General features: G+C 41.2%; 1 protein-coding gene across 4 annotated transcripts in view; it reads left to right on the forward strand.

Moving 5' to 3' along the window:
- RAPGEF5 (Rap guanine nucleotide exchange factor 5) overlaps positions 1 to 25,666 on the forward strand; it is a 241,542-nt gene that overhangs the window by 135,493 nt on the left and 80,383 nt on the right. For all 4 annotated transcript variants that reach the window (XM_031455033.2, XM_064487511.1, XM_064487513.1 and 1 more), the window contains exon 9: positions 3,941 to 4,066. In XM_031455033.2, coding sequence (XP_031310893.1) covers positions 3,941 to 4,066 — 126 coding nt within the window. The remainder of the gene's footprint in view (positions 1 to 3,940; positions 4,067 to 25,666) is intronic.

The following is a 25,666-nucleotide window of genomic DNA, read 5'->3' on the forward strand; positions in this document are numbered from 1 at the left end:
ACTGAATAAACAACCACGGAGCAGGTCCAGAGGTGGCTGGGTCATTAACACCTCTCTCCTCTAGCACAGCAGTGTATTAAACACTGAGGATGACATGGATGGAGAGGGAAGAAATCCTAGATGGTCGACATAAGTGAATTTTCCAGATAACAGAAACATATTCCTTTAAGTGTCAAAACAGTTAAAGGATGTTAATCATTTTTGTGTAGAAATTTCCCTGAATAATGTCCTTGCCTTCTTAGTGTGAATTGAGGATCCTTAACACCACTGACCCTCTTTTACTCACTGGTATTGGTTAAAAGAGCATCTTCAAGACTGGCCCGTGTATTTAGCGCTGGCTCCGGCTGTGGGCTCCACTGAAGTCCTGACAAACCAGTATGCCCTAAGGAGGATGGTGAGGGTAAAAAGACCTAAAAACAAAGTACAGTGGATCCTTACTAGTGCTTGGCAATCTTACTCTACTTCCCTTGTCCGATTTCCTCTTCTCTTAAGTCAGGAGTTGAGAAACCACAGCCTACTGCCTGTTTCTGTAAATAAGGTGTTACTGGAACACAGCCGTACTGACTCCTTTACAGACTCTCTTGCTGCTTTTGTGCTAAAACTGCACAATTGAGTAGTTGCACCAGAGACCACATGGCCCGTGAAGCCTAGAAATATTTACACTTTTAAAAAAAAGTTTACCAACCTTTGGAACTGAAAGGACTGTTGCATGCCTTCTTTTCTCTTATCTCCAGCGTCTTCTCACAGTCTTTACTCTTGTTTAATAACCTGACTTCTTATTTCTCTGGGAAATAGAAGCCTTCAGAAAAGAATTTCTACGTGTTCCCACCACCAGTTACACCAGCCACCCCCGTACGCCCCCTCCCCTCCTGGTACAGAGCATGAAATACTCACATTCGTGTTTCTGGCTGAGAGGAGGCCTTTACGCTCTCTCTCCTACTCAAAGACATTGCTCCGTAAATTGCCCTCTCTCCTGCCTTCATCATCAAATTTCTCTCTCTACTGGATGATTTCTAATAAAGATAAATATGCAGGAATATTCCCTCACCTTGAACAAGCAAGCAAAACTCCCTGCAACATCCACCTTTAAGTAGGGCCCCATTTCTTGTAATACAACTCCTCAAGAGTTGTCTCTCATTCTCTGTTAAACCCACACTAATAAAGCTTTTTCCCACTACCACCTTTTCTCAGAAAGAAGTTACATTCAAAGTCACCAATTACTCTTGTTGAATTCAGTGTCAGTTATTTTGAACTCCTCTTAGTTGCTATTTCAGCCGCAGTGGTTGTTTTTTCACTCCGTCCTCCTTGAAATACCTGTTTCACAAATCACCAGCTTCTCCTCATTCTCCTTTTCAGATTACTCCTCATCTTCCTAGTTTCTAAATATTAGACTCAGTTCATGGATTTCTTCTCTGTTTACATCACTCCACTGGTAACCTCACCCCTTCCTCTGGTTTTAAATACCATCCACACTATGATGACTCCCAAAGTCCTGTCTCCAGCTTAGACTTCTCTGGACCTCCAGACGGCCAACCCGGCAGCTCCACTTGGATATCTAATAGTCATCTTCCTTCCTAGACTTTCTCTGCCATCTTCCCAATCCCAACAAATCACAACCCTAACCTTCCAGTCACTCAGGCCAAATATCCTGGAGACAGCAAATTCTGCTGGCCATACCTTTGAAATATATCCCGGTTATAACTACTTCTCACCATCTCCAGTGCAGCCACCAATTCCAGGCCTTCTCTTGTCTGAAGACCAGTCTCCCAATGGGTCTTCTCGCTTCAACTGCTTCTCCCCACTTAACAGTATTTTCTCAACCCAGAAGACAGAAGGATCCTGTGAAAGTGTAAGTCAAATTATGCCCATCCCATGATCAAAACTTTCCAGAGTATTTCCATCTTGTTCAGGAAAAGAATCTAAAGCCCTTTCATATCCTGTGAGGAAACTACACGATCTGGTCCAGCATCCCCTGTCTGAGTGGCCCCACCAGTGTCCCCCTCTCCAGCCCTGCTCCAGCCCTGCTGTCCTCTTTGCTCTTCTTTGAACATGACAGACACACCCAAGCCTCAGGGCCCATGCACTTCTGCTCCTCTGCCTGGAACATTCTTCACTCCCTTTAGATCTTCACTCAGATGACATCTTACCAAAGAATCCTGCCCTGACATTCCTATTTTAATAACACTTCTCTGTCCCTCACCCTGCTTTTTTCCCCTTTTGGTCATGTATGACCGTCTAATATTCCATATCTCTGTGTTACGTAATCCACATCCCTTGTTGAGTTTAAGCCCCATGACATGTGACACTTTGTTTTTATTGTTGTTGCTCACTACTGTGTCCCTAGAACCTGTAATAGGTCTTGGCACGTGGTGCTTGTTCAAGAAAAACCAGCTGAGTGAGTGAATGAATGAGTAAAATAGGGAGCTAGGGGAACATACACGGGGAATGCAATAAGAAATCTGTCATAAATATTGGCGTTTAAATATTTGGAAGGTTGTCACATTGGATAAAAAATAGACATAGTTTCAGTTGCTTTAAAAGGCAATACTAGTGCTCACGGTTGAAGTTCAGTGGTTGCAGAGTTTTGTCTAGCATGATCAGGGACTTTCCAGTGATTCTGGCTCTGTAACAGAGCACAGGCTGTCTTAAGATAAGCTGAAATCATTGTCCAAGGAAACATTGGGGCCAAGCTGGAAGACTACTTGTGAAGGGATGTTATAAAAATAAATCTGACTTTGGTGGAGGTATTCCACTTGCTATCCCATGGGAATCTGATTTGGGCCACTTCAGTGATTTTTGTTTGTTTGTTTGTTTGTGGATTTGTTTGTCTCCTTTCTATTTGTTGGAGAAACTGCTAGATAAGGAGGTGTCCTTGCCCTTAGGAATAAATATTTAGTCATTGCTTTGCATGGATGGTTCATTTTGCTTATGCTCACTCAACAAAATGCATATTTTAGTACAAACTATTAGGAACTTGAAGCTGTGATCACTTGCTGGCCCCTTCTCTGTATCGGGTAATGTTGCTCAATCCACTCAAGTCCTGTAGGTTTTATGGGGTAAAACTAAGATTTATGGTTTAGGCTATTTCTGCCAAGAGGAACTTCAGATTTCTTTATTAGATCATGTTCTGATATGTCAGGATGAACCATTTTTGAAAGAATTTGAGCAGAAACAGTTCATAATTTGTGTGTTGTAATGATCATATATATATATATATATATTTTTTTTTTTTCTGATCAAAGTCCTAGATTCCCCTCCATATTATTTTTGTTTGGTACTTTGGAGTTAACAAAACATAGGATGCTTTATGAACCATTTCTAAACCCTGATGAAATTTTAAGTTTTTGCAGTTTATTTTTAATAACCTTTTCTACTGTATTTCATGCAACATTGGAGGTATTTTGCTAATAATGCCCCATAGTAACTTTCCAGTTGTGAAAGAAAAAATGATCTTACGATCTTCTTGTTAACTGTGTGTTTGTACATGGAATGAGCTGGTGGAGCTCAAGGATTAGGAGGCCATGTACTGTTATTTTTAGTACTCTGTATCAGTTCACCCTTGTTGCTGGAGTAGTTCCTGGCTAACTTTCCCATGAGTTTTTAACCTCTTGCTGGGCTTATGTAACAGGAAACAGGCTGTCAGGAACAAATAGTGGCAGATCAGGAGCACCCTTTAGTAGCAAATGATGTAGTTGGCTCTGCCTTTCACTCTCTTAAAGTAGACTGATAAATGATCTCCACTTTAAGCCTTTCAGTATGGCGTTCTCCGAGGTTAAGCTAATATAATTTCGGTTTGGGAAAGGCAAATTATTTTACCAAGACATGATTTAATCCAGGTGGCAGAGAAGATGAGCTTATTATAAAGGTGAACTTGTGCGGTGGTGTCATGTCCTGGGACTGTGGATTTAAGTATATCTTCGCTTTTTCTCCAACTCTCAAGGCAGGGGTGATGTGCAAGCTTCAGGAGAAAGATGATATCGGGCGAATTGAACTGGTCCAGAAGCTGGCAAGAGAAAACTGTCAGTGTTTGCAGACGGACAAAAAAGAACAGGAGAAATCCGAACACGTAAGCCCTTTTCCTCTTGGGGATTCAGTTTTGAAGGGATGGACAGTGTTTCTGCCTGGTTATATGTTTGAAGAAAATAATATTTTATTTTAAGTTCTTTAGGTTTGGAGATTTTTTTTTTCCTTCCAAAAGTATGCTTCTTAGTTAAAAAAAAAAGAAAAAAGAAAACAGCTACTATAGCTTTCTAAGCCAGTGGTTTATGACCCTGGATTTATGAGAGAACTCTTCACAGAAGTAAATCATACAGAAATATAAACACATGGGAGCAAATATGAATGCATGTCTCTTTGGTGTCTTTCAGGTTTGACTTGGAGGTTTCATCCCATTAGATAGTTTTCGGAATATGAGTTTTGAAAAGACATTGCAGTGTACTTTTGTGTGTAGAACAGGAGGTGGATCTGGTTACCAAACAAATGTATCCCAAGTCACAAGAAATAGATAAGAGCCGAAGAACAGATTATAGATGCTCCTGCGGAGTCAGGGAGTCAGAAGGGAGTTTTCCCAGCATCTTATGAACTTTTGTGTTCCAACAACAGTCATATTGTTTGCATGTAGTTGAACTGGAGGAAAGGGACGCTCTGCTCAGTTCTCCTGAAAGCAGTTATTCAGATTAAGCCTTAGAATCGAGACCGCTGCCGTCACGCTGGGGAGACAATGGGACCACTTTCTCCTGCTGTACGTTGTTGTCTGTTGACTTTCTGTTGTTGTTTGTAAGGCTTCACTCTCAGTGCTGAACTATCCAGATTGCTCATGAAGGGGAAAATTCCTCAGTGCTTATGAACATGTCTTTCTTTAGCTTTAATTTTTCCTTGGGATTTTATTTTCAACCCTTTCCAGGGGAGAAAAAATTACTTCCTGCTTTTTCTGCTCTAGGGCCATCAATACAAATGTCAGGGGTTTACTGAGCAGGAGAGGAGGGTGAGATATTCGAGGAGGGTGAGATATTCAAGGATGGCAAGCCGTTTAGTTTAATAACGTAACACATCTCTAACAGTGAGCATCGAATCGTTACAATTGGTGTCTCAAGGGGGAGAATAATTAGGCAGTTTGAAAGCCTTGTGATTGCAGTTTTTTCAGAGGTGACCATTGGCTTTAAGTGCGCGTGGAGGTCTTAGGAACCTTCACCTCAAGAGGTACTAATGAAAAGTTTATAGGAACTACTGAAAAGTTAAGGGACTTGTTTGAGTTGTTAAAAACACCCTGAAGGTTGACTGTATTGAAGACTGATTCCTAACCTCTGCTGTATCTTTAGAATATTGAATATCCTAGTTTATGTCTTATGTTTCTCAAACAATATTCCTTTTGATCCATTTTAATTAGAAGAACAGCAGTTTTCATGTGCTATATTTTATTGATGGCAAGATGCACGTTCCCCCCACATTTTAGCATCTCTGAAGTCAGGATGAGTCTTAACAGTTGATGATTTGAAAACTTGTCCCAGTTTTTTTTTTAATGGAGGTACTGGAGATTGAACTCAGGAGCTCATGTATGCTAAGCATGCGGTCTACCACTGAGCTATACCCTTCCCCTAAACGTGTCCTAGTTTAATTGGGAGCATTTTTCTTTCCTAGTGATCCTTAAAATAGATAACATGGTTTACAGTGGATTGCACATTTGATTCAGTGGATCAGTGACAACTGGAGGGTGGGGCAAGATCTTAAAATCAAACCAACAGTGAAGTACCACTTCACCATGGTTAGAAATCATCAGCCTTAGCCCACAAACAGCTTCATGCTTATTAAAAAGGTCCCTGTGTTTTGCCTTATTAGTTTCTTCCAGAATATTATAGTTACAGCTAATGAGAATATAATATCCTCCAAATATATATAGTAATAGACATCTGAACTTGGTACTGATAATTGGAAAGACTTAACACGAATTGTAAATGTAGTGGTAGAAAGTTTGCAGCTCTGCTTATGGTCATGCACTCGTTATTCTCTTTAAACCTTCATTTTCAGATTGTAAAAAAAGAACACTAAGGTTTTTTTACCTCTTGCATGAATGTCAAAATACGGATGCATTAACAGCTCTGAAGTGTGTGTGCTTCTGAGAGGAAAGATGATAGATAAATAAATATTGGAATTATGACCCTGTCGATGTAGACTTTTCCTACAGAAGCTTCAAGTCAGGAAAGCTGACTATTAAGAATCTTTCTTCCTTAGTAATAAATATGAACTTAGCCACTCTGTGCTCGCCCTCCTGCAGGGTGACACCAGCTGAACTCATCAACTCTCAAGGCTGATACTTACATAGCACTCCACCAAATGGGCTATTTGACACTAGATGCGTCCACTTTTTACCATCATTTATTAGGAATAAAAACCATCTGGTAGATTATTTCATTCTTCTGTGTCATAAGCACCTGATCTATCTATACCTCTGCTGGCACATTGAGCTCACAGCGTCCGAGAGACGGATGTGGTATTTTCATTTTTCCTGCCCTCACTTTCTTTTCAATAGCAGTCGCCTGTTCTTACTCGTGGAAACTCAGTTATAACACACAGAGTACACAGAGGAAACTGCAGTTTACTTAATGTAAACTCAGGTCTGCTGTTTCCTATTCTTGTTATAACAATAACAGTGACCAAACCCTAGAGTTACATACAGATTTCCTTTCTTTTGTGATTTAAAAATGCTTCATCTGCCTCATCTACCATTCCTGGGCCAAAGTTATTCAAGCGGACAGTGATAAAATTTGAGTTCGAATCCAAGTTGCCTGCTGAGTCTTTTTTTTTTTTTTTCACTAAACCGTGTTGCTTCTTCAGCCCTAGAATGCCGCGTCCCCTTTGTGCATACGTGCCAACGTGAGAAAGCGGCTTCGAGGTGCTGCTGCACAGGGACAGACGTGAACTTGACAGAGCAAAGCTTTTGTTGCTGGTACATCTTGTTACAAAGTGAAGGGGCTTAGAGATTTCTGAGTTGGCATAGCTAATATTTTCCTAAACTGGTAAATGCCATGTTTCTAAATGAGTGTATTCAGAGAAACCCTTCACTCTGTGGGCTTTTGCCAAGGTGTTTCTGAAATTAAACAACAATAAAAAGTTAAACGTACAAATATCACGAGTTTCTCAAAAGGCAGTCTTCCCATTTTATGTGAACAAGTGGTAGGCCAAATTAGCTGGCACTCATTCCTAAGTGTTGAAAATTTTGTGAGAACTTTGAGAGAAGACATAAATGGCTGTTTCTTCAAAACATTATGATTATGAGATAACATTAATTCTTTAAAGAAATTGCCTCTGACGTAGGCGTCATATTTTCTAGTCTTAATTCTATGGTTATATCCATAGAGGAAGGGGCGTGTGTTGCCAGATGGGGACTTTGGAGCTTGACCTTGAAGGTTGACTGATGGTCATAGAAGGGCAGGGCAGGGAAGAGCACTGAAGGTGGAGGGACCAGCAGGAAGATGTATGAGTTGAGCCCTGGGCAGTTTTTGGGAGATGAAGCAGGGTGGGCTGGGCTGTGAGGGAGGCTAGAATTCGGTTGTGAAAGACCTGGCAGTCCACTCTGAGGAGTTTAGACTTGCCTCTCAGGCAGAGGAAAGCCATCAAAGAAGGGAAGTGGCATAATCAGATGTGGTCTTTGTACGATCTCTCTGGCATTGGTTTAGAGGAAAAATTGAGTGGGGAAGAGGAAGATGTTGAGAGAACCCTCAGGAAGCTATTGTGTTGAGTCAGGTGAGAGATGGAAGCCTGAAACAGGGTGGTGCTCTGGGAAATGAGAAAGCCACAGATACTGAGTCATTTAGATGGTAAAATTAACAGAATTTGATGACTGGTAATGGAGGGGTGTGTGTGCTAATTTATATTAAGCAATTTTTGACTTTCTATCAAGGTTTTCTAGTATAGTGATAGACACGAGAAAGTGCTGTTTATCACCAGGATGGTTGGTCAGTTTGCCAAAAAGCTGCATAAGGCATTTCTCTTGCTTTGTTGGCCGGCAGTGTGTTTCAGGGGTCTGAGATGTATGCTAAAGCCCACGGTGTTTATCTCATTAACAGACTGTTAGATGTGGGTTCTGGCTAACAGTATGGGGAACACTTCTTCAGAGATCCCAATGCTTTGACAGTACCTAATGCAGGGAGAATTTCTGGTAACCTCAAAATGAGCTGGATTATTTGGCCAAAGCTTTGGCCCTGGCTGCGATGATGTGTGTGCCTTCTAGAGAACTGTGACCCATGTTGTCTGAGTTGGTGTTACTGTACTGTTATTCTAGAATACTCCTGGTCATTTACTCATTCAGTACACCTTTATTAAAGCTGGTGGTGTAAGGGATCTAGAGAAGCTATGGTGGTTCCTACCCTGAAGGAACATAGTCCAATTGTGGAGAAAAGACATTGATACAAGTAACTGTGATACAAGGAGATGGTGATGATCCCAGAGAGATACAGAGGTGTTAGAAGAAGGATTTACTCCTGGAGAAACGGGATTCTCTGTCATGGCAGAGGTAGTGTTTGATGTGGACCTTAAAGTAGATTTTAGGTTGGATTCAAGCAATTCAAATGGAAGAATAGCATTCCTAGCAGAAAGAGTAGCATGAGAAAATGCACCGAAATGTCAAAATACAAGGTATTTTTTGGAAATGGAAACCATTCTCTGTCACCAGAATACCAAGAGTGGGGGTGAGGGAGATGGTGACCTGGGGGCAGGAGAAGGAAGAGTTAGTGAGAAAGGAGGTTGGGCCAGACTGTGGAGGCTTCGGAGGGCTGAAAAGTGTCACCTTATTCTAGAAATAATGAAGAGCTATTGACTTGTTTCACTAGTTGTCATAAGCAAGGAGGATGAGGGAGCCTTCTGTGAGGTAAGTGGCATGATTTCAGCATGACAGATCAGAAAGCTAAGGCAGATGAAAGATTCAGCAAAGGTGGGCTAAGCGTGAACTGAGTCTGCTTGCCCTGGATGGCATCTTCTCTCAGCAGCGGTCACGAGGGAGGCCTGACAGGTGGGCATGAGGCCAGGATGACGAGAATCATGATGTCCCGAGAAAGGGGGGCAACCAGGAGGTCAGTCCTGGAAGAAAGAGATGGAGCGATTGTGTATTGAAGGGATGGTGGTGGTGGGTGTGGGAAGGAAAAGAGAAAGGGGGATGCTATGGTGCTAGCTCATTTTGAGTCCTAATTTAAACTTTAAGAATGTAAAAGCCATTCATATTTTAGTGTCTGTGTAATAGCTGGATTGAAATATTTCTCTAGATGTGAGTACTGTTTTCTGGAATAACATTGCACTGTTTACCAGAAAACCGAAACTCTGTTTTTCCAGGAATGTAGTTGGTGCTTTGTAGTGTATTAACTTGGAGAGTAGAAATACCAACAAGTAGCACCTAAACTTGACATACTAATTTCCAGACTGCAGAAATGGAGGTCTGTAAAGTGCCACTGAAAGCCGTGCTAAGCGGTGCTTTCCCTCGGGACCCTGTCTGTATCCCTACCTCTCCCCAGCCTGCTTTCTTCAGTTCCTTTGTTAAGTCTGGGGACCCGCCCGACTTCCTTCCCCTTCTCCAATTCACTCGTGAAATATGGGTGGGAAGGGGATTTTGCACATTCTGAAGCTGCATCTTGGCATGGTCTGCTGCCAGGGTAGGGTCTCCATCACTCAACCTCAACCGGAATTTCCTTTTCCCTGTTTCCTGCAGCCTCATCCTGGAATCCTGTCTGCGTCAAAGGGTTCACTATTCATGGATTAATAGGGAAGAAGTGGTTTGAATTTTTCTGGCTACTTCCACTCTTACTTCACATACTAAAACTTGGTCTCTGCATTTCCCCAGCTTTCATTTGGTCTATTACTTTGTTTGTTTTTAAAGCTTAATATAAAGTGAAAGCTCTCTTTTAACTCTGTATGAAATGCTAAAAGGAAATGGTTTTATCATTCTGTATTCAAACTCGTATTATACATCTAGGCAAGTAAAATCGAGAGCAATCATGGGCTTACTTAAAGTTCACCAGCAATTTTGTTTAATCAAGAAACTACTTGAAAAAAAAAAAAAGGAAAGAAACTACTTGAAGACAAATAGAATGTTATAACATTGTTGCTTAGTATTGAAAGCCAGAATTCAGATGTAATAGGCAATTCATAATATGTTAAGTTGCCGACAACTGAGAAATCCTTTGTAGAAACCATGTTATTTTTCTTAATGACAGAATCCCAACTTTGTGTTGGTTTGGTCCTAAAGTACATACGTTTTTAGAGGAAACAGGCATCCTTGAGTGAGTCGTTTTAGTTCATTTTTAGTCAGGATTAATATGGTCACCGAGTAACCACAAAAGTGGTGAAAGGTAGTTCTTGCCTTCCAAAACCTTACAGTTTAGCTGGAGAAAAAAGTCACGCATGGAAAATGAGTAACCTCTCAAGACAGTATTTAGTGAAGCGTTTAAATAATTTCAGGTGTTCAGAGAGAGGAAACTACCTCTGGTAGACCGAGTCCCAGTTGCAGCAATCCAAAAAGGAGCTCTTTTTTCAAAAGCAAGGTTTACAAATTTGGTTTGCTTTAAATTCTGCTTTTGTTTTATTTTGTTTTGTTCCTTCCAGAAAAATGGCAGCCTGGCCACTGGTGGGAGTCAGTGATGTGCTCCCACTGCCTGGTGGAGCCATCTGCCCATTGGCTGGATTTTTAGGCTCTCACTAGAGGCCATGGCAAGTCTCAGCATTTTAAAAATATCAGTTTCAGTATTGTTGAAGGGAGAGGAATTATGATATTTGATATTTTTTCCTGAAAATATTCAAGTTTATTTTTAAAAGGCCCGATTAAGAAAATTGATACTCAGTTGGATTTGTCAAACTTATGTTCTCCAAGGATCTTTGATTCCCTACAGTAGAGATGCTGCTCCCAGGTTTATTAAGTTCTTATACCTGTAAACTTAAAGTAGCCATATCATCTCTAGTATGTCTGAGGAATCATTAAGGTGAAATACTGGAAAATAGGTTGTTTTTCTTTGCTTTCGCTCTTCTCCAGATATCGGCTACCTTTTATTCTTTTTTCCCTCTACCCCTATCGAGGTCTGATCTACATTAATATAACAATATTAATATCTTGTAGATTGTTGTCTCATCAGGTTAACAGGAGAAATCTTTGGTGAGTGGGTTTCATCTGAGTTTCTGGTAGATGCTTTCAGACAAAAAGGTAGAGAAAAGAGGCACAGACAGATGGACAGGCCTTCACAGGGGGATGGACAGTCCTTTATAACTACTGTGTACCACTGGGTCCTGGAGAAGTGAAACGTGAAGAGACATCAAGGATTATGGAGACACAGGTACCAGCATCCATTGTGCCTTGATTCCCCAAAGACTGCCCTGATGCATCACTGCCTTCGGGGAGGTAACAGCACTCTGCAAGAAATTCAGAGGCTGAGTTGATGGTCACCTGTACACTCAGGTCCAGGCTGTTACGGAAGCTTGTCTCAGGGAGCACAACTGGTCCTGGGAGATGTGCTTGTGTCCCTGAGGAAGAGACAGAATCTGAAGAGTCAGAAGAGTTATCAGAAGTGAGGGAGGACGGGCATTCCTGGCAGGGGGAAGAACGTGTGGGAGGCCAGGCAGGGCCTCATGCAGAGACAGGATGCTGCGACTCTGCCAGCAGAACCAAGTGTCTGGAGCCAAGGGGTGGGGGGAGGAGGCAGGGCTGGGCAGGAGAGGCACAGGGGCCAGAGGATGCAAGGCTTCATGTGCTCAGAATGGTACTGAGCTCTTGGGAAGAATTTAAACAGGAGAGAGGGAGAGAGAGAGAAAGAAAAGGAAAGAAGAGGAAAGGAAGGAAGGAAGGAAGAAAGGGAAAGAGAGAAAGGATTAGATTTGAATTTTTGAGATTCCTCTGCTACAGTGTGGGAACAGGTTTGCAAGCAAAGAGTGGGTCACACTCAGTCCTTTTGAAGCTCTCTGTCCTTTCCTCTCTTGGTGTTGCATGAAGCAGTAACCAGTGTAAATTTACGTTCAAGCTTTGCTGTAAAGACAGAATGTCCAGTTATAGCTCAATCCTAACTTATAAGCTTTAGCCTAAAATATACCACGACATCATTTTTCTGTAAAATGTTGACCTTGCTTCAGTCCTGTTTTTACAGAAATGAATTTTGAGCTTGCCTCTAACGTAAATATTTTCTCTTAATAAACCCCCTGCAGGCATGTGTGTTCACGTGAGATGTACTTACTCTGCTGTATGATATTAGCCTCATATTGATTCAGCCAGAGTTTGGTGATTTCTGAGTGATTCAGATACTTCAGCTGATAAAGATGAGGAAAAGAAATAGATAAAAGATTTCCATGTGGGATGCAAAGAACCTTTTTTTCCTTTTGCAGTGGGAAGTGGGTGGAAAGGAAAAATTCCATCTGGCATACAGCAGCCCTAAATGTTGTTTTAAGATAGCAAAAATAGAAGATTGCTGAAAATATCATAACAGAACATAACAGACTGTGGGCAAGTGTACAGTACATATTTCTCTAATAAGTCACATTCAATACCCATATTTTACTTAAAACATGGCCTTGTTCTTATTTGTCATTACATAAAAATTTGCCTTTAATTTTTAAAAAATCACCCACTCCATTACTGAAGCAAAAAAAAAAAAAAAAAAAAAAGGCTTGTTGTTACGGTCTATAGAAGTTGATGCTGTTGCACTGAGGTTTACCTGGAATAGGTTTTTGTGTTTTTTTATCCCTTTTCCCATCTCTCCCTCCTGACTTTTAAAAAAATGGAGAAATAAGATACGGCGTGTATGTTCATTTATTGTACATCTGTCCATAATTAAGTGAACAAGGCTCAACAGTTTTAACAGAGTCTTGTAAACATGTTCAGGTTCCAGGAATGACTGGGCATGATTGAGGTGAGCTGAGTCAGAATGAAGGATTAGAGGCCCCTCAAGATCCAAGAAATACAGAGAGGGGGATAACAATAGTGATAATAAGACAGTTAAGATGGCAGGAGGTGGCTTGAGGGTAGGGATTTCTCAGGAAGCTCATGAAAACTTCGTGAGTCATAGAAACCTATCTTAGTGACCTCAGTGGTGGAGGTGGGGTGGAAAGTTTCCAGGTAAGACTTAAACCCTGTGTGATGAAAGAGGATGAGAAGGGTACTTCATAGGGATGATGATTCATTAACACCTCTCTTGATCTTGCCTTGGCTAGGATTTAGAGAGCTGAAACAAGCTTTGTATTGATACTCTCGTGGATAAAGAGTTCTAATGACCCCCACAGGATGGGATGCATAATAATATTCCAAACTGAATTTTATGGTTGATGGATACTATCACTTTCTCCCTGCTCAGTGGACTTACTGTTGTGACAAGTTGGGGGACTGTGATGATGTGTTATTTTTTGCGATCAACCTGAGTATCCTGGATTTTTCCTCTGAGAGTCGTAAGCGTTGGAAAGAACTTTTTAGATACGATGTGTCTTGATTGGATAAGAGTTTCCTCAAAAACCGGCACCTGCTAAATAGGATTATAAAGAGTATCCTCTGAAATGGGCAATAAGTACTTTACGATCCATTAATTCTGTTGGAAGTTCATTATTGACAGGAAGATGTTAAAATATTTCTGTTGATAATATTCTAGTGAAATATATACCTTTTAGCCTCTGTTATCAGAAGCAAAAAATCATTAATGAAAATAGTCATTATCAGAGACCCTTCAGGTTTGTCAGAGAAAAGCATGACTCAGTCTCTGTGCTTTTATTTCTTGGGGTTTCTGAAGTTTTGGTTTCGTGGGGCCCTACAGGAAGGCTAGCCTGATTGAAATGACCCTTGCCCCAAGTAAAGCATCTCTGTTGAACTGCTTCTCCCCTACTTATTAGCAGTAATCACATCAGAAAAGTAACACAGCACCTCCTGAAAGCAGGCACAGGCAATTTTATCAGCAAAAAGTAACTGGGATCATTCCGTGCTTCTCATACACTCATAGGGAAGCACAAATCTAAAAATTATCTCTGTATTGAAACATTACTCAGATACAGCTCTAAAATCATGGGAACCAAGAGGGTGATGGAAACCATGGAGATAGCACTTTCTCCTCTTGGACTTTGTATGACTGGAATTGTGAAGGATGTAAGTGAATAGAACTGCAGGATATAAGATGGCAGAGACCAGAGCACGTAGGGCCCACGTTGGTGCTGATTTATACCTACAAGTTTGAGATTAAGGGGTACACCAACAAAGTGGAAGAGGGAAGCTTTTGAGCTTGGACAAGGCAGAATTCTAACTAATCCTTAAAATCCACGAGAAGAACCCTTGGGACAAAGCAGAGAGCCAGTTTTATTCTGACTGTCTTTTGAAGACTGCACTTGAATGCCAGATGCTTGTGGACAGAGACCTTTCATGACATGTTGAACTGTTAAATGCCATTTCCATTGTAATTTGGCAATCAGATCTGACCTGTATCTCAATTTTAAGTGGATCTCATTTCTGTCCCAAGTCAGTAAATTTCAAATTCCTGTCCTTTGGTATTATTCATAATCTTGGCATAGGGAGGAGATCTGCACAGACCTGAGAAAAGTTCACCACACCCTGGGAAAATCCTTCTTAGTAGTAAAGATCCAAGTGGCCCTAGGTGTGTTCAACATCTGCAGCTGCTTGTTCCCCTGGGCCCCACCCCCACCCCGTCTTTGATTTGCCATTTTTGCGTCTTTGCTCCAACTTCTACTTTGATGTACCACAACCTTTGGGAAAGAATGGAGTGAGAGTTGTGGTTTGTTTTTTGGGGTTTTGTTTGTTTGGTTTGGTTTGGTTTGGTTTCCAGACTTAAGTTTTGAGACTGCTTCAATCCAGAATAGAAAAGCCAGGAATGGTGTCTTTTCCTTCTGAGTGTTAGAGGCTGGCAGGCTGCAGACTTCCTAGTGTGGGGGACCCCAGAAAGAGAAGAAGAATTGAGTAACACTAGCCTATGGAAGATCCTGAGTGAATTAAATGCACGTTCCTTAGCTGAGTGTGGTGACCCACCAACTTGGGGGAATTTGATCACTTACTGAACTGCACTGAGGTCTTCAGACTGAGGCCAGGGTCCCTCATCAATCAGACACTTAGTTTCTTCACTCTTAGCAGTTCATTTCGGATTCCCATGCTTGAGCTTGTAGACAGGATTAGAAAGAATCCTGTTGGGGGAGGTTGGGAGACAGCCGAATAGCTATTTAGCCTGCTGCTACCAGTAGTGGTCATTCAGCCACAACACACAAAGTTGACTTTGTTGAGGGCCTAAATAAGTTTTAATCTCAATAGAAGTTCCTCCTTTTCAAATACAGAGCAAATTTTTGAGCAAGTATTTGGCGTAGATTAATTTCCTCTTGCCTGTGTTCATGGAGAAAAGCATCTGTTGAGCACCAATGAACCAGGCGTCACACACAATAGAACAGAGACATAAGTGAGCAAGGTCTGATTTGAGCCCCCCAGGCACCCACTGTTTAGTGAGGGAAAAGGAGGAGAAAACAAAAAGTAAAGAAGGTGACAAGCAGAGAGAAGAAGGTAAGGGGTGTACTTTGAATAAGGTGTTTATTGCTAGAAAATTATTTCTTCACCTTCTTGTAGGCATTTACTAAATTAAACATCATCTCTTTTACTTCCTGGATTATGATCAGGTAAAGACCCAAATCATAAATGGCAAAGAGCATAAATCTCAAATCTAAGGGAAGTTACATATTGTTGGTGTTGACCATTCCCCACTTCCCCATTTTCCAGCTACAACGTATTTTTAAAATTAGTATATTGTATAGTTCTTGACCTGTTTTACTGATTGAATTTGTTTTTGAAAACAAGCTTCATTCCTGAAGAGGTTTCTAGGGGGTTAACATACGAGAACAAGGCATCAGGCGGCTTGCTGGAATTTATAGCACATTTCTGGTAAAGAGTTTTTTGTTTAAAATTGTTCTACTAATTGTAAAGAGAATTTAGAAATAATAGAAAGCTACAAGGAAGAAAGCTTTAGTGAGAACTAATCACTGTTCCCCTCACCTTCCCAGGTATATCCAAGTATATGTTATGATAATTTCCTTATGTTTCCATAACATAGTTCACTTAACTACTGTTCCCATCTAGGGGCTAATAGGCTTCAATTTTGCTGTTATAAATGATCTGAGATGTACATCTCTACCAAAATCTTTACCTAAGCTTTTATTTCTTAAGGGTAAATTCCTAGCTAAGTCATTACTACCTACAGGAATGAACTGTGTTCATCTCTTTTATGTTTTTTGCTCAACTACTTTCTATAAGGCTTGTTCCAATTTTTATGTTCATCAGCACTACATGAAATACTTGTTTTGCAATACGCTCACCCTCATTGATTATTATGATTCTTAGGAGGAAAAACTAAGTATTGTCAGGTTGATAACGGGAAAATATTATCTTATTCAGATTTACGTTTCTTTCTTAATGAGGTTGAATATTTGCAATTTATATCAATCCGTTTGTGTTTCTTCTGTAAATAACCTAATTACTTCCTTTGTCCATTTTTCCATTGGCGTTTTTCTCACTGACTTAAATAAGCTCTTTCTATATTAAGGGCATAAATCTTTGTCATATTTGTTACATGTATGAACAAACATGTCCCCAGTTTGTTTCTTACTATTTTTACACATATGTGAGCAAAACTGTTGACTCATGTTTTTTAATATTAAAAATTGCCTTCAAAATTAGAGAGTCCTTCCCCTAATGGCCAGATGCTCAATTTTATGTTCCTCTCTTCTAGAGTTGCACTTTCTGCTCAGGCCTTTAATACAGCTCAGATTTATTTTTGTAATGTAAAGAGTAAGATTTCTTGACTAATTATCACAGGCAAATTTTTTCTTATTTTCACGTTTTTACTGTTTTGTTTTCAGCATAAAAAAGTCTATTTTATTCTTGGAAAATTGAAATCCTATAAATAAATTTCCCCCAAATTAAATGTATTGAGTACAAATTTCATGAGCCACATTACCTCTCTGAGCTTCCATTTTCTCATCTATAAAGGTAGGAGATTAGAGATCGAAGATTTCTTCTAGCTCTAAAATTCCTTCCTTAAATTGAAGACCACCCCTCAAATTCAGCAGCATCCATACTTCTGCATGTTGAACACTTTGGAGGCTGATGTCACCATTTTAAAGTGGGTATCAGTTGATTACTCAGGAGACTTTGAGTGGCCTTTTTTTTTTACTCTGATTGACTATGCCTATCAATGCCAAGAATCATTCTGTTCTTTTATGTTCTAAAAATACTCCTATGGCTAGAATTTCTAAAAATTTACTTTTTGTGAAATGCTGTTGATATGGGACAAATGGGGCTCTAGCATCCAGCTAGAAATACCTGCTATCAGGGTGTTAAAGCCATATTTCCAGTCATGTCATTAAATATTTGGAATTGTTTTTCTGAGTTCAGAATGTCCTGAAGAGGATTGAGATATAATACTTCCAAATAATGACAAGCTAAAACCAAAATAAAACAAAACCCTAGATCTTACTGCCTTGAACTCCTAGAAATAACAAGAAAGGGGTCTATTTATTTATACTGGCTAATAAGTTCATTAACTAACTACTACCCACAGCCTAGCTCCAAACCACTACTTTCAAACATGCAAATTTATCTCTCTCCCATGTCTCTCTCTTAGAAAGGCTATTTCCTCTTTAAGGGCAATCTCTGTGTTTTATGTGAACTTTTATCCCCAGTGTCTAGCGCTAGGCTTTCAGTCAATTTCTGTGGACCTGAATTCAGTAGCAAAGGCAGTTGTGGATGATTTGAAGTGTTTCCCAAGTTCAAGCACTCAAACCATATCTGTGCAAATCCAAAGTTGTACCAGCCTCAGGATTCCAGTACAGTGGAGATTTAAAGTTTTAAATGAAAGGTTTTGTGCTGTGGGGAATTTAACCTGGAAATGACAAGCAGAAAAGACAGGGAGATTCATCAGTTTATAAATGTGGACAAGCCTTTGGGAGAATACATACTTGGTAAAGAGTAGACACAAACTTTCAAACTTCAGTGAGTCATGGTTTATGGAGCAAGGAGGTTTGTATACGAGGATTTGAATCCTCCTTGGCGCCGTGCCCTAAGTGCATATTCATATTCAGGAAAGTAGAAAAATTTTTGGTCTGTATTACCACTTACAGACTTCCGTTTCTTTTCAGGCATTCTTCTCTTCCCCACACATCCTTCACTCCAAAAAGAGAGAGAAATACCTGCTGTTCTGCAACCAAATTTATTTTTGTCTTATTTGTTTCTCTTCCTTTTTACCTCCTACTTTTTGTTTGTCTCTCGGATAGTTAGCAATATTTCATTGCATTTTAAATTCTCTTAACTTGTTTTAATACCAGCTTTCTCTGGCTGTGCAGCAAGCCAAGAGTGACATAGTCTTACCTTTCTCCCAGTCTTGTTTCAAACTGTGAAATGAGGTTTCAGAGACAGTTACTGCCGAGACCTCAGGCGTGCCACTCTAAAAACACCAAGGAATGTGCAAAGCATGAAAAAACAAGAGTGTTTGCTTAAGATGCTTTGTATCTCCTTGCTCCTGTGTCATGTAACCTAGCAGTTGCTATGGTAACTAGGAATTTTTCATTCCATAACTTCCATAAGGACTGAGGCTGCCCTTTTTATTACCAACTTGCCCTCTCTGAAGTTACACATGCATTCATGTGCGTGTACACACAAGTGTATCCACAGGCACACATGTGTAAATGCGCATTTACATACACACAAAAGAGATTTGGAAAGAGTTACAGAGTTCTGACTTGAAGCTTTTCCATTTTCTAAGTGTATTAATTTATACTTTACTTCTTATTTTAAAAATTTTTTCCAGCTTTATTGAAGTACAGTTGACAAAATTGTATGTTTTTAAGGTGTACAATGTGTTGTTTTGATATACGCATATTGTAAAATGATTACTGCAGTCAAGCTAATTAACATATCCATACCTCACATGATTACATTAGGGGAGGGGTGTGTGTCTGTCTGTCTGTGTTTGCAGGTGTGGTGAGAACACTGAAGATCTACTCTTTAAGCAAACTTCACATATCCCAATAGTTTTTAGATTTGAAGAATACATCTACTGGGTCTGTCCAGAGTCAAGAGCTAGATTTTTCAAGTAATTTCAGTTTATAAATTAGATCTTTTCTTAATCAGGAGGAATTTCCAAACACAACTGAATTTCATGCAAAAGGAATTTGGGAGGAGAAGCCAAAGCTATAGGAACCAGTCAGGAGAAGCCATCAATTGCTGCTCTAAAATTCCGTGTGTCCTCTTGTTATGCAGATTTTAAAGGCTTCTGTAAAACTGCTTCTGTGAATTATTCGGATCCCAGGTGATAAGTATATCTGCAACTAGCATGTAGAAATTTTGTCCGAGTCATGATTTACCATAGGTTTTCACCTCATCTTTGGGCTGCTTGGGGAAAGTGTCAATATTGATATTTTTCCCTTTAGAATAACTTTACATGTATGGCACACATACACACACAATGATTTGAGAATTCTTGGGAACTAGAAGCTATTTCTGTGTAAAATTTGTATTTGTCATTTCTGTAAAATTTCCTAGGAAGCAAAATTTCAGATTTTTAGGTTGTTTTTAGTCTCAGGTTAACATGTATTCTCTTTTGAGGGCCGTCAAGCTGTATCAATAATGAGAAGTAGAAATAAGGGCCGTTCCAGCTCTAAGTCATCCCAGCTTTCTGCAAATCCCAGTGTGACAGAATCTGCCATGAACATACCGTGCAAACCGTCTGCCTGGATGCTGTGGATTGGTGGAATGCACATGTTCAAAGTATTGATAGATGAAGTTTTTCTCCAGTGACCCCAGTCATGTTAGGAAATGCTTAATGATCTAATTTAGAATTTGAAGGCATCCTATTTCTTCTGAATTACCTTCATGTAGGCCTCTATCAGGTCACGTATGCACAAGGCAGTGCCTTCAGTTGCCCTTTGACCTAGACTTCTTGAAACTTGAGAAGCCAAGGGGTGAGTCTTAGTAATTTCCTAACCCAGCTGAGCCTTTGCACAGTGCCCTGGGCCCACTAAGCAGAGCAAGTGTATGTAACTCTTGAGTCTCAGAAGAATGAAATAAGCACCATATCTGCAACCAGGGGACATCAGAAGCAATAGCAGGCAGCAGCCTCACCCATGACCATGGCTGACGGCATGCCTTGTTTTTGCTGCTGGCATTTTAGACTTTAGACTTTCTGATGCTAAAGAATGTTGACTGCTTCCTTGCAGATAATCAGGTTCCCCACCCGAAAACTAGGGCCTCACAAGGCATTAACTAACTCTTGAAATTTCTCCATTCTACCCTAGCCTGCTCCCTGGACTGACTCTCTTTGTGGCTGAACCCCTCCTCCTGGCCTTGGCTGACCTCTCTGTCCTTGATCTTGGGCATTTCGATGTGTATTATTTGCCTGCTCATCCATCATTCACCAGGCCGTTCACTCATTTAACAGGCACTGCTGTTCTGGGTGGAGGGACGGCACAGAGAACAAAACAGACCAAGCCCCTGTTCTCACGCAGCACCTGTCAGAGTGGACCTTGTCTTGCCATTTTTCCTTTCTCTTCTCCCCTCCATCTCCACCTAGAAATCTGGTCATCAACCAAGAACTTTTATACTGGAACTAGAGGGCTTGCTGGCAAAGATTTAATAAAATGTAAGCTTTTATGATTAAAAAAAAACCCCAGTAACACCTGTGTGATTTAATAACTCCCAAGGGTCACATGGGGAGTGTTGAGTATGAAGCACATTGTAGGATCTGAATTGTAGTAAGTTGATGTAGGTATTAGACCAGAAGGAGCATTTAGACAATAAAGTATGCAGGAATTAGATTAAGTCAGTGAGGGTGATGCTAACATAACCTAGTCCAGAGCGTTCCATAACAACTTTGTGTTTGCTTTCATCCTATGAAAGTCAGACTTGACCTAGATTTTGTAAGTTTGGGGATGATGAATCCTATTAGTGCCATTTGGGTTTTAATGTAAGTTATTAATCATAATATGTGTAGGATTTAAAAAGGGAACTAATTATCATTATTTAAATACTCTCTGCCAGAGTCACCCACACAAATGATATGTTTGTCAGGCCAGCACTTGGCAGTCTGGTAAATCTAAACCATCGCTCACCTTGACACACATCTGCTTAATCTTTCCCTTAGTGTGCTCTCTTAATCAGGTCTATCTTTGCCAGCAATATCCTTTTGACTTTTTTTTTCTTCTCTTAAAGCTCTGTTTACTTTTTTTTCCATGAGAAAAGAGAATCATGAGATACATTGTCAGCAAATTCTGTGAAGGTTGTTCTCAGAGAAAATTATTCTTGGCCAGAGGAGATTTTTTTTCCCCTGATAAGTATTCCAGTTCTGCTGTCCCCACATTTACAGGAAGAGAATAAGATGCGGGCATTGGTGGTTTGGTTTGCTAAGCTGTGTGTGAATTTCTGTAGTACAGGATGAGGAGAGATAGCTGACCACCAAGTGACATGCAGCTTTCTTACTTAGGAGAGCTGGCACTTTGAGTTTCTCTGAGAAAAGTGGAGTCAAGACAACTGAATTTTGTAGCATCTCAATATTGGAAAAAATACCGAAGTCATCTTGTCCAGCCTCACTCACTGAAGAACCGTATCAGTTGTCAGTAATATCGTTGACAGGTTCTGCTCCAGTTTGAGAGACAGCTCATCTGCTTCTATCATCAATACCTCCTTAAACTGAGCCTCAGTCTGCTTCCTTTAACTAGCCACCCATTAATGGAAGGTCACCTTTCTGGAACATCATGAGTAATCCTGCAGTACCTTGCCCACAGGGCAGGGTAGCTCAGAGAGTTAAACTTTCCTACTATGGTTTCATTCTCCCAATCTTTTTTTTTTTTATTTAATAGACATTCCAGCTACCTGAACTGTACCCCAAAAGACATGTTTCCCAGACCCTCTTGTAGCAGTTTGGGGCAGAGTCCCGTGTACCTTAGTCAGCAAACGCCTGGGCCCACAGGCTCATCACAGCCCTGTTTTGTTTTATGGGAGGTTAAGAGTCACATAGCATAAGCTTAAGCATTTTAAAGTGTACAATTCAGCGTCTGCCCAGTGCTTGAGCCCACTGGGTCCAGGGCAGCTTATGCATCGGAAGCCCCAGCCTTAGTCTGCATGTCTCTGAGTACCCTAATTGTTTGGGAACCAGACTCGGACTCCTCTAATCCCTGCCTTTTTTAACTCTGTTCCTGCCAGCCCTTCATTCTCCCTTTGCTGGGTCTTGAGCTCTGCCCTGGCCTGAGCTGGTTTAGCTGTGGCCCTGACACCGTGCTCAGCCCTTGTCACCCCTCTTCTTCTCTGAGAACTCGGCATGACTTTGACAAGCCTGCTGCCTCACCCCGAGCAGACTGGCCTGCTTTGGCAGTCAGCACCAGGGTAGACCAAGCCCCCTGTGATAGTCTCTAATGCGTATTAGTGACCATCTTCAGGGGATGTCTGTGCTTTTCGTTAAGAGCTCTGTTGTTGAGTGTGTCCGAGCTCAGTCTCAGCTTGACCACACCCTCACCCTGTGATCTTGCTTGGCTAAGTTACTTTATCAAAATGGGGTTTTAATAGTATTTAGCTCATAGAAATTGCTGTAATGATTAGATAAAATAATGGATATTCAACTCTCAGCTTTGCCCGATATGTGGTAAACCCTCACTAAATAATGTAGGTTTATCTGCCTGCTCAGGGCTGGATCCCTCCCTCATTGCCCAACCCCAGTGGGTCTCTTTGTTGGTGTGGCACTGCTGTCTCTTTAGTTCTTGAGCTGTGGTTACCTTTACCCCGTGAGATGAAATTATATTAGCTTTTCTTAATGGTCCAATAACTGATGATTGCATGAAGCATTACCCTCCACAAAATACTTACCATGTGTTCTTTTGGATTTTGGCGAAGTCCTGGGGCTGCCTTAGTGATTTTCACATTAACCACCCTCAGGCCAAGAGCCTGAATTAGAGCAGGTCATTTTTCCTTTTAATGGAGGTACTGGGGATTGAACCCAGGACCTCGTGCATGCTAAGCATGTGCTCTGCCACAGAGCTGTTCCCTCCCCGCTAAGCAGATCATTTTGATCTCATAACTCCTTGTCTGTCTTTATCAGTGTCCAGTGTGACAAGCATAGAACTCTTCTTTTCAGTTTACCTGTATCTGTTTGAGTGTCCCAGCTAAGCTGATGATCAAGGCGCAGGATAGGGCAGCCAGTGTTACCCATCACCTCAGTAGCTGGGTGACCCTTCTTTAGGAAGAGCACCTCTCAGCAGACTGTCCTCCATGTCAGCACCATCAGAATTCACCAAAGTGTATCCTTTGAGTCTGAATGTGTTGGTGTCTCAACCTTTACTCTGAAATACACATTTATCCATTCCTCTTTTTGTTTGTTCAGTGATTCATTTAGTTAATTTTCTTCGAGCATCTGTGAAGTGCTAAGACCTGGCTATTTGTTGGGAATTCAAAGTTGAAGAAGATATGGTGCCTGCCCACAAATGTGCTTATGCTTTAGAAGGGAGACAGAGAGGTTTATCCATATATGCTCCTCGGAATCTGCAGAGTCAGCAGGATTCACATGGACAGAGAAGGGCCAGCCACACCTTCAGTGTGGAGGTGAAGAGGGGTGGGTTTCCTGGAGGAGGTGATTCTTGAAGTGAACTTTGTAGGATGAGTAAAAGTTTGACCAAGAATGCTGTGAGATGGAAGGAGTTATAACAAGCTATTGGCTCTAAGTGCTGTCTTAGTCTGTGCATGCTGCTGTGACAAAACACCACAGACTGGGTAAACAGTAGAAATTTATTTTGCACTGTTCTAGTGGCTGAGAAGTCCCAGATCAGGGTGACAGCAGATTCAGTATATGACAAGGGCCCACTTTCTGGATCATAGATGCTGTCATTACTCTGTGACCTCACATGGCAGAAGAGGCAATGGCTCTTTCTGGGGCCTCTTTCATAAGGGCACTGGCCCCATTCACAGGGCTCTGCCCTCATGACCTAGTCACCTCCCAAAGGCCCGATGTCCAGACACCATCACATTGGGGATTAGGTTTCAGCAGAAGAATTTTTGAAGGGGCAATGCAAACATTTAGTCCATAGCAAATGCCTTCTTGTGAATAAGTGACTGTTCATAGACTTGAGGGAAAACTGGTGCTACTTGTGCAACTTCTTGAATGCCATGGCGTCAAGCTGGGTGGTTCTGTGTGTTCTCCATCTGAAAGATTCCCTGGTGCTGCCTGTCTCAGATGAGTCTGATGATGGAGCACTAGGTCATGTTGAGGATCCTGGCTGGGGCCTAATGGGCAGGAAGGGGAGCTTAGAGGGCACAAAATACATCCCTTGCCCAGTTCATGAGTTAGCCCAGAGTGTGACCTGTTCACACCCACACCCTTTTTCCCATGTGCCCTGAACTGAGGGACAGTACCACTTAGTGACTGCCTTCCCAGCGTTGTATGAGTTATGTGGCCTCTTATGGGTCAGCTTAGTTTGATCGAATTCTGACAGATTGAATAAGTATAACACTCAAGTTTAAAACACAGTTATCTCGTGTGATGAGCATTGTAACAAAAAAGTGGCTGAGTGGAGAGGTAAGGCAGGTATCCGAGGAGGGTGACCATTGAGCCCAAGCCATGTGAGAGAGAATTCTGCCTTGTAAAGGTAAGCCACTCACTTGCTCGTCCACTGTCTTCCTACCCATTGACCTGCACGTTCAGCAAACCGTTATCAAGTCAGTATCACATGCCAGGACCTGAGCTGTGTGTTAGGAAGAGAAATAGAAGTCACAGTCCCTGCCCTCAAGATGTCATCATGTACTGGAGAACCAGAAGGAGCAGATAATCCAAGGTCAGTGTGAGGGATGTTATGACAAGGTTCTTGGGGCATCCCAACTGGATAGGCAGTGTTACTGGCAGATTTGTCAAAGAAGGCTCCTTAGATGAGGTGGTAGGTAGAAATTTCATTGTACGGAACAGTTAGTACCTTCTGGGGTTCGTAGACGTCCATGACACCGAGAGTTCTGGACTCTGCCTGGGAAAATGTGCCTACACATAAACATTTTACATACTTTCAGAAAAAGTATAAAGTCCCTAGAGCCCATCCACGAACCCGCAGTTAAGCGCTCTTATAAGAGTCGGTGCTCACAGAGCAGCAGGGACACGATGCTGTGCGGCATGCCGGTGGTTGCTTTATGTGAACACTTGGGAGAGGAAGATTTTCCATTATCAGAGATAATGGACCCTAGCAAGCAGTTGTGGCAATTCCGGCAGGCCTGAGAAATCCCCTAGTAATCACTTTTTCTTGCTAGCACTGGTGATGAGTGAAAATAGAAATGCAGTCAGAAACTTGGTTCAGGACAGCCTAGACCGACAAAACTGTGAATGTCAATTCTTTACCTTCCTTTTTTTAAAAAAAATCAATATTTTTATTACTCGATAGGTATTCTTCTCTTAAAAATAGATGTCTTTCATGTGAATAAACGAATGAGGAAAAGTTTGATTTAGAAGTCTAAAAGCTGATCTAGATCATGAAAGTTAAAGTAAGTCGATGGGACTGGTTCTATTACTCATTCAGAATTCACTGGCAGGAGAGCAGTGCAGCCGTAGAAAGAGAAGAAATCGGAGCTCGTCACCTGAAGAATGGAATGAGGATGAGCAGGGAAAACTTGGTAACCCTCCTTTGTCTTCACATTTCTGGTAGACTCTGTTCACAAGGT

Source organism: Camelus dromedarius, chromosome 7 (genome assembly GCF_036321535.1).
Source record: "Camelus dromedarius isolate mCamDro1 chromosome 7, mCamDro1.pat, whole genome shotgun sequence".
NCBI classification, from domain to species: domain Eukaryota; kingdom Metazoa; phylum Chordata; class Mammalia; order Artiodactyla; family Camelidae; genus Camelus; species Camelus dromedarius.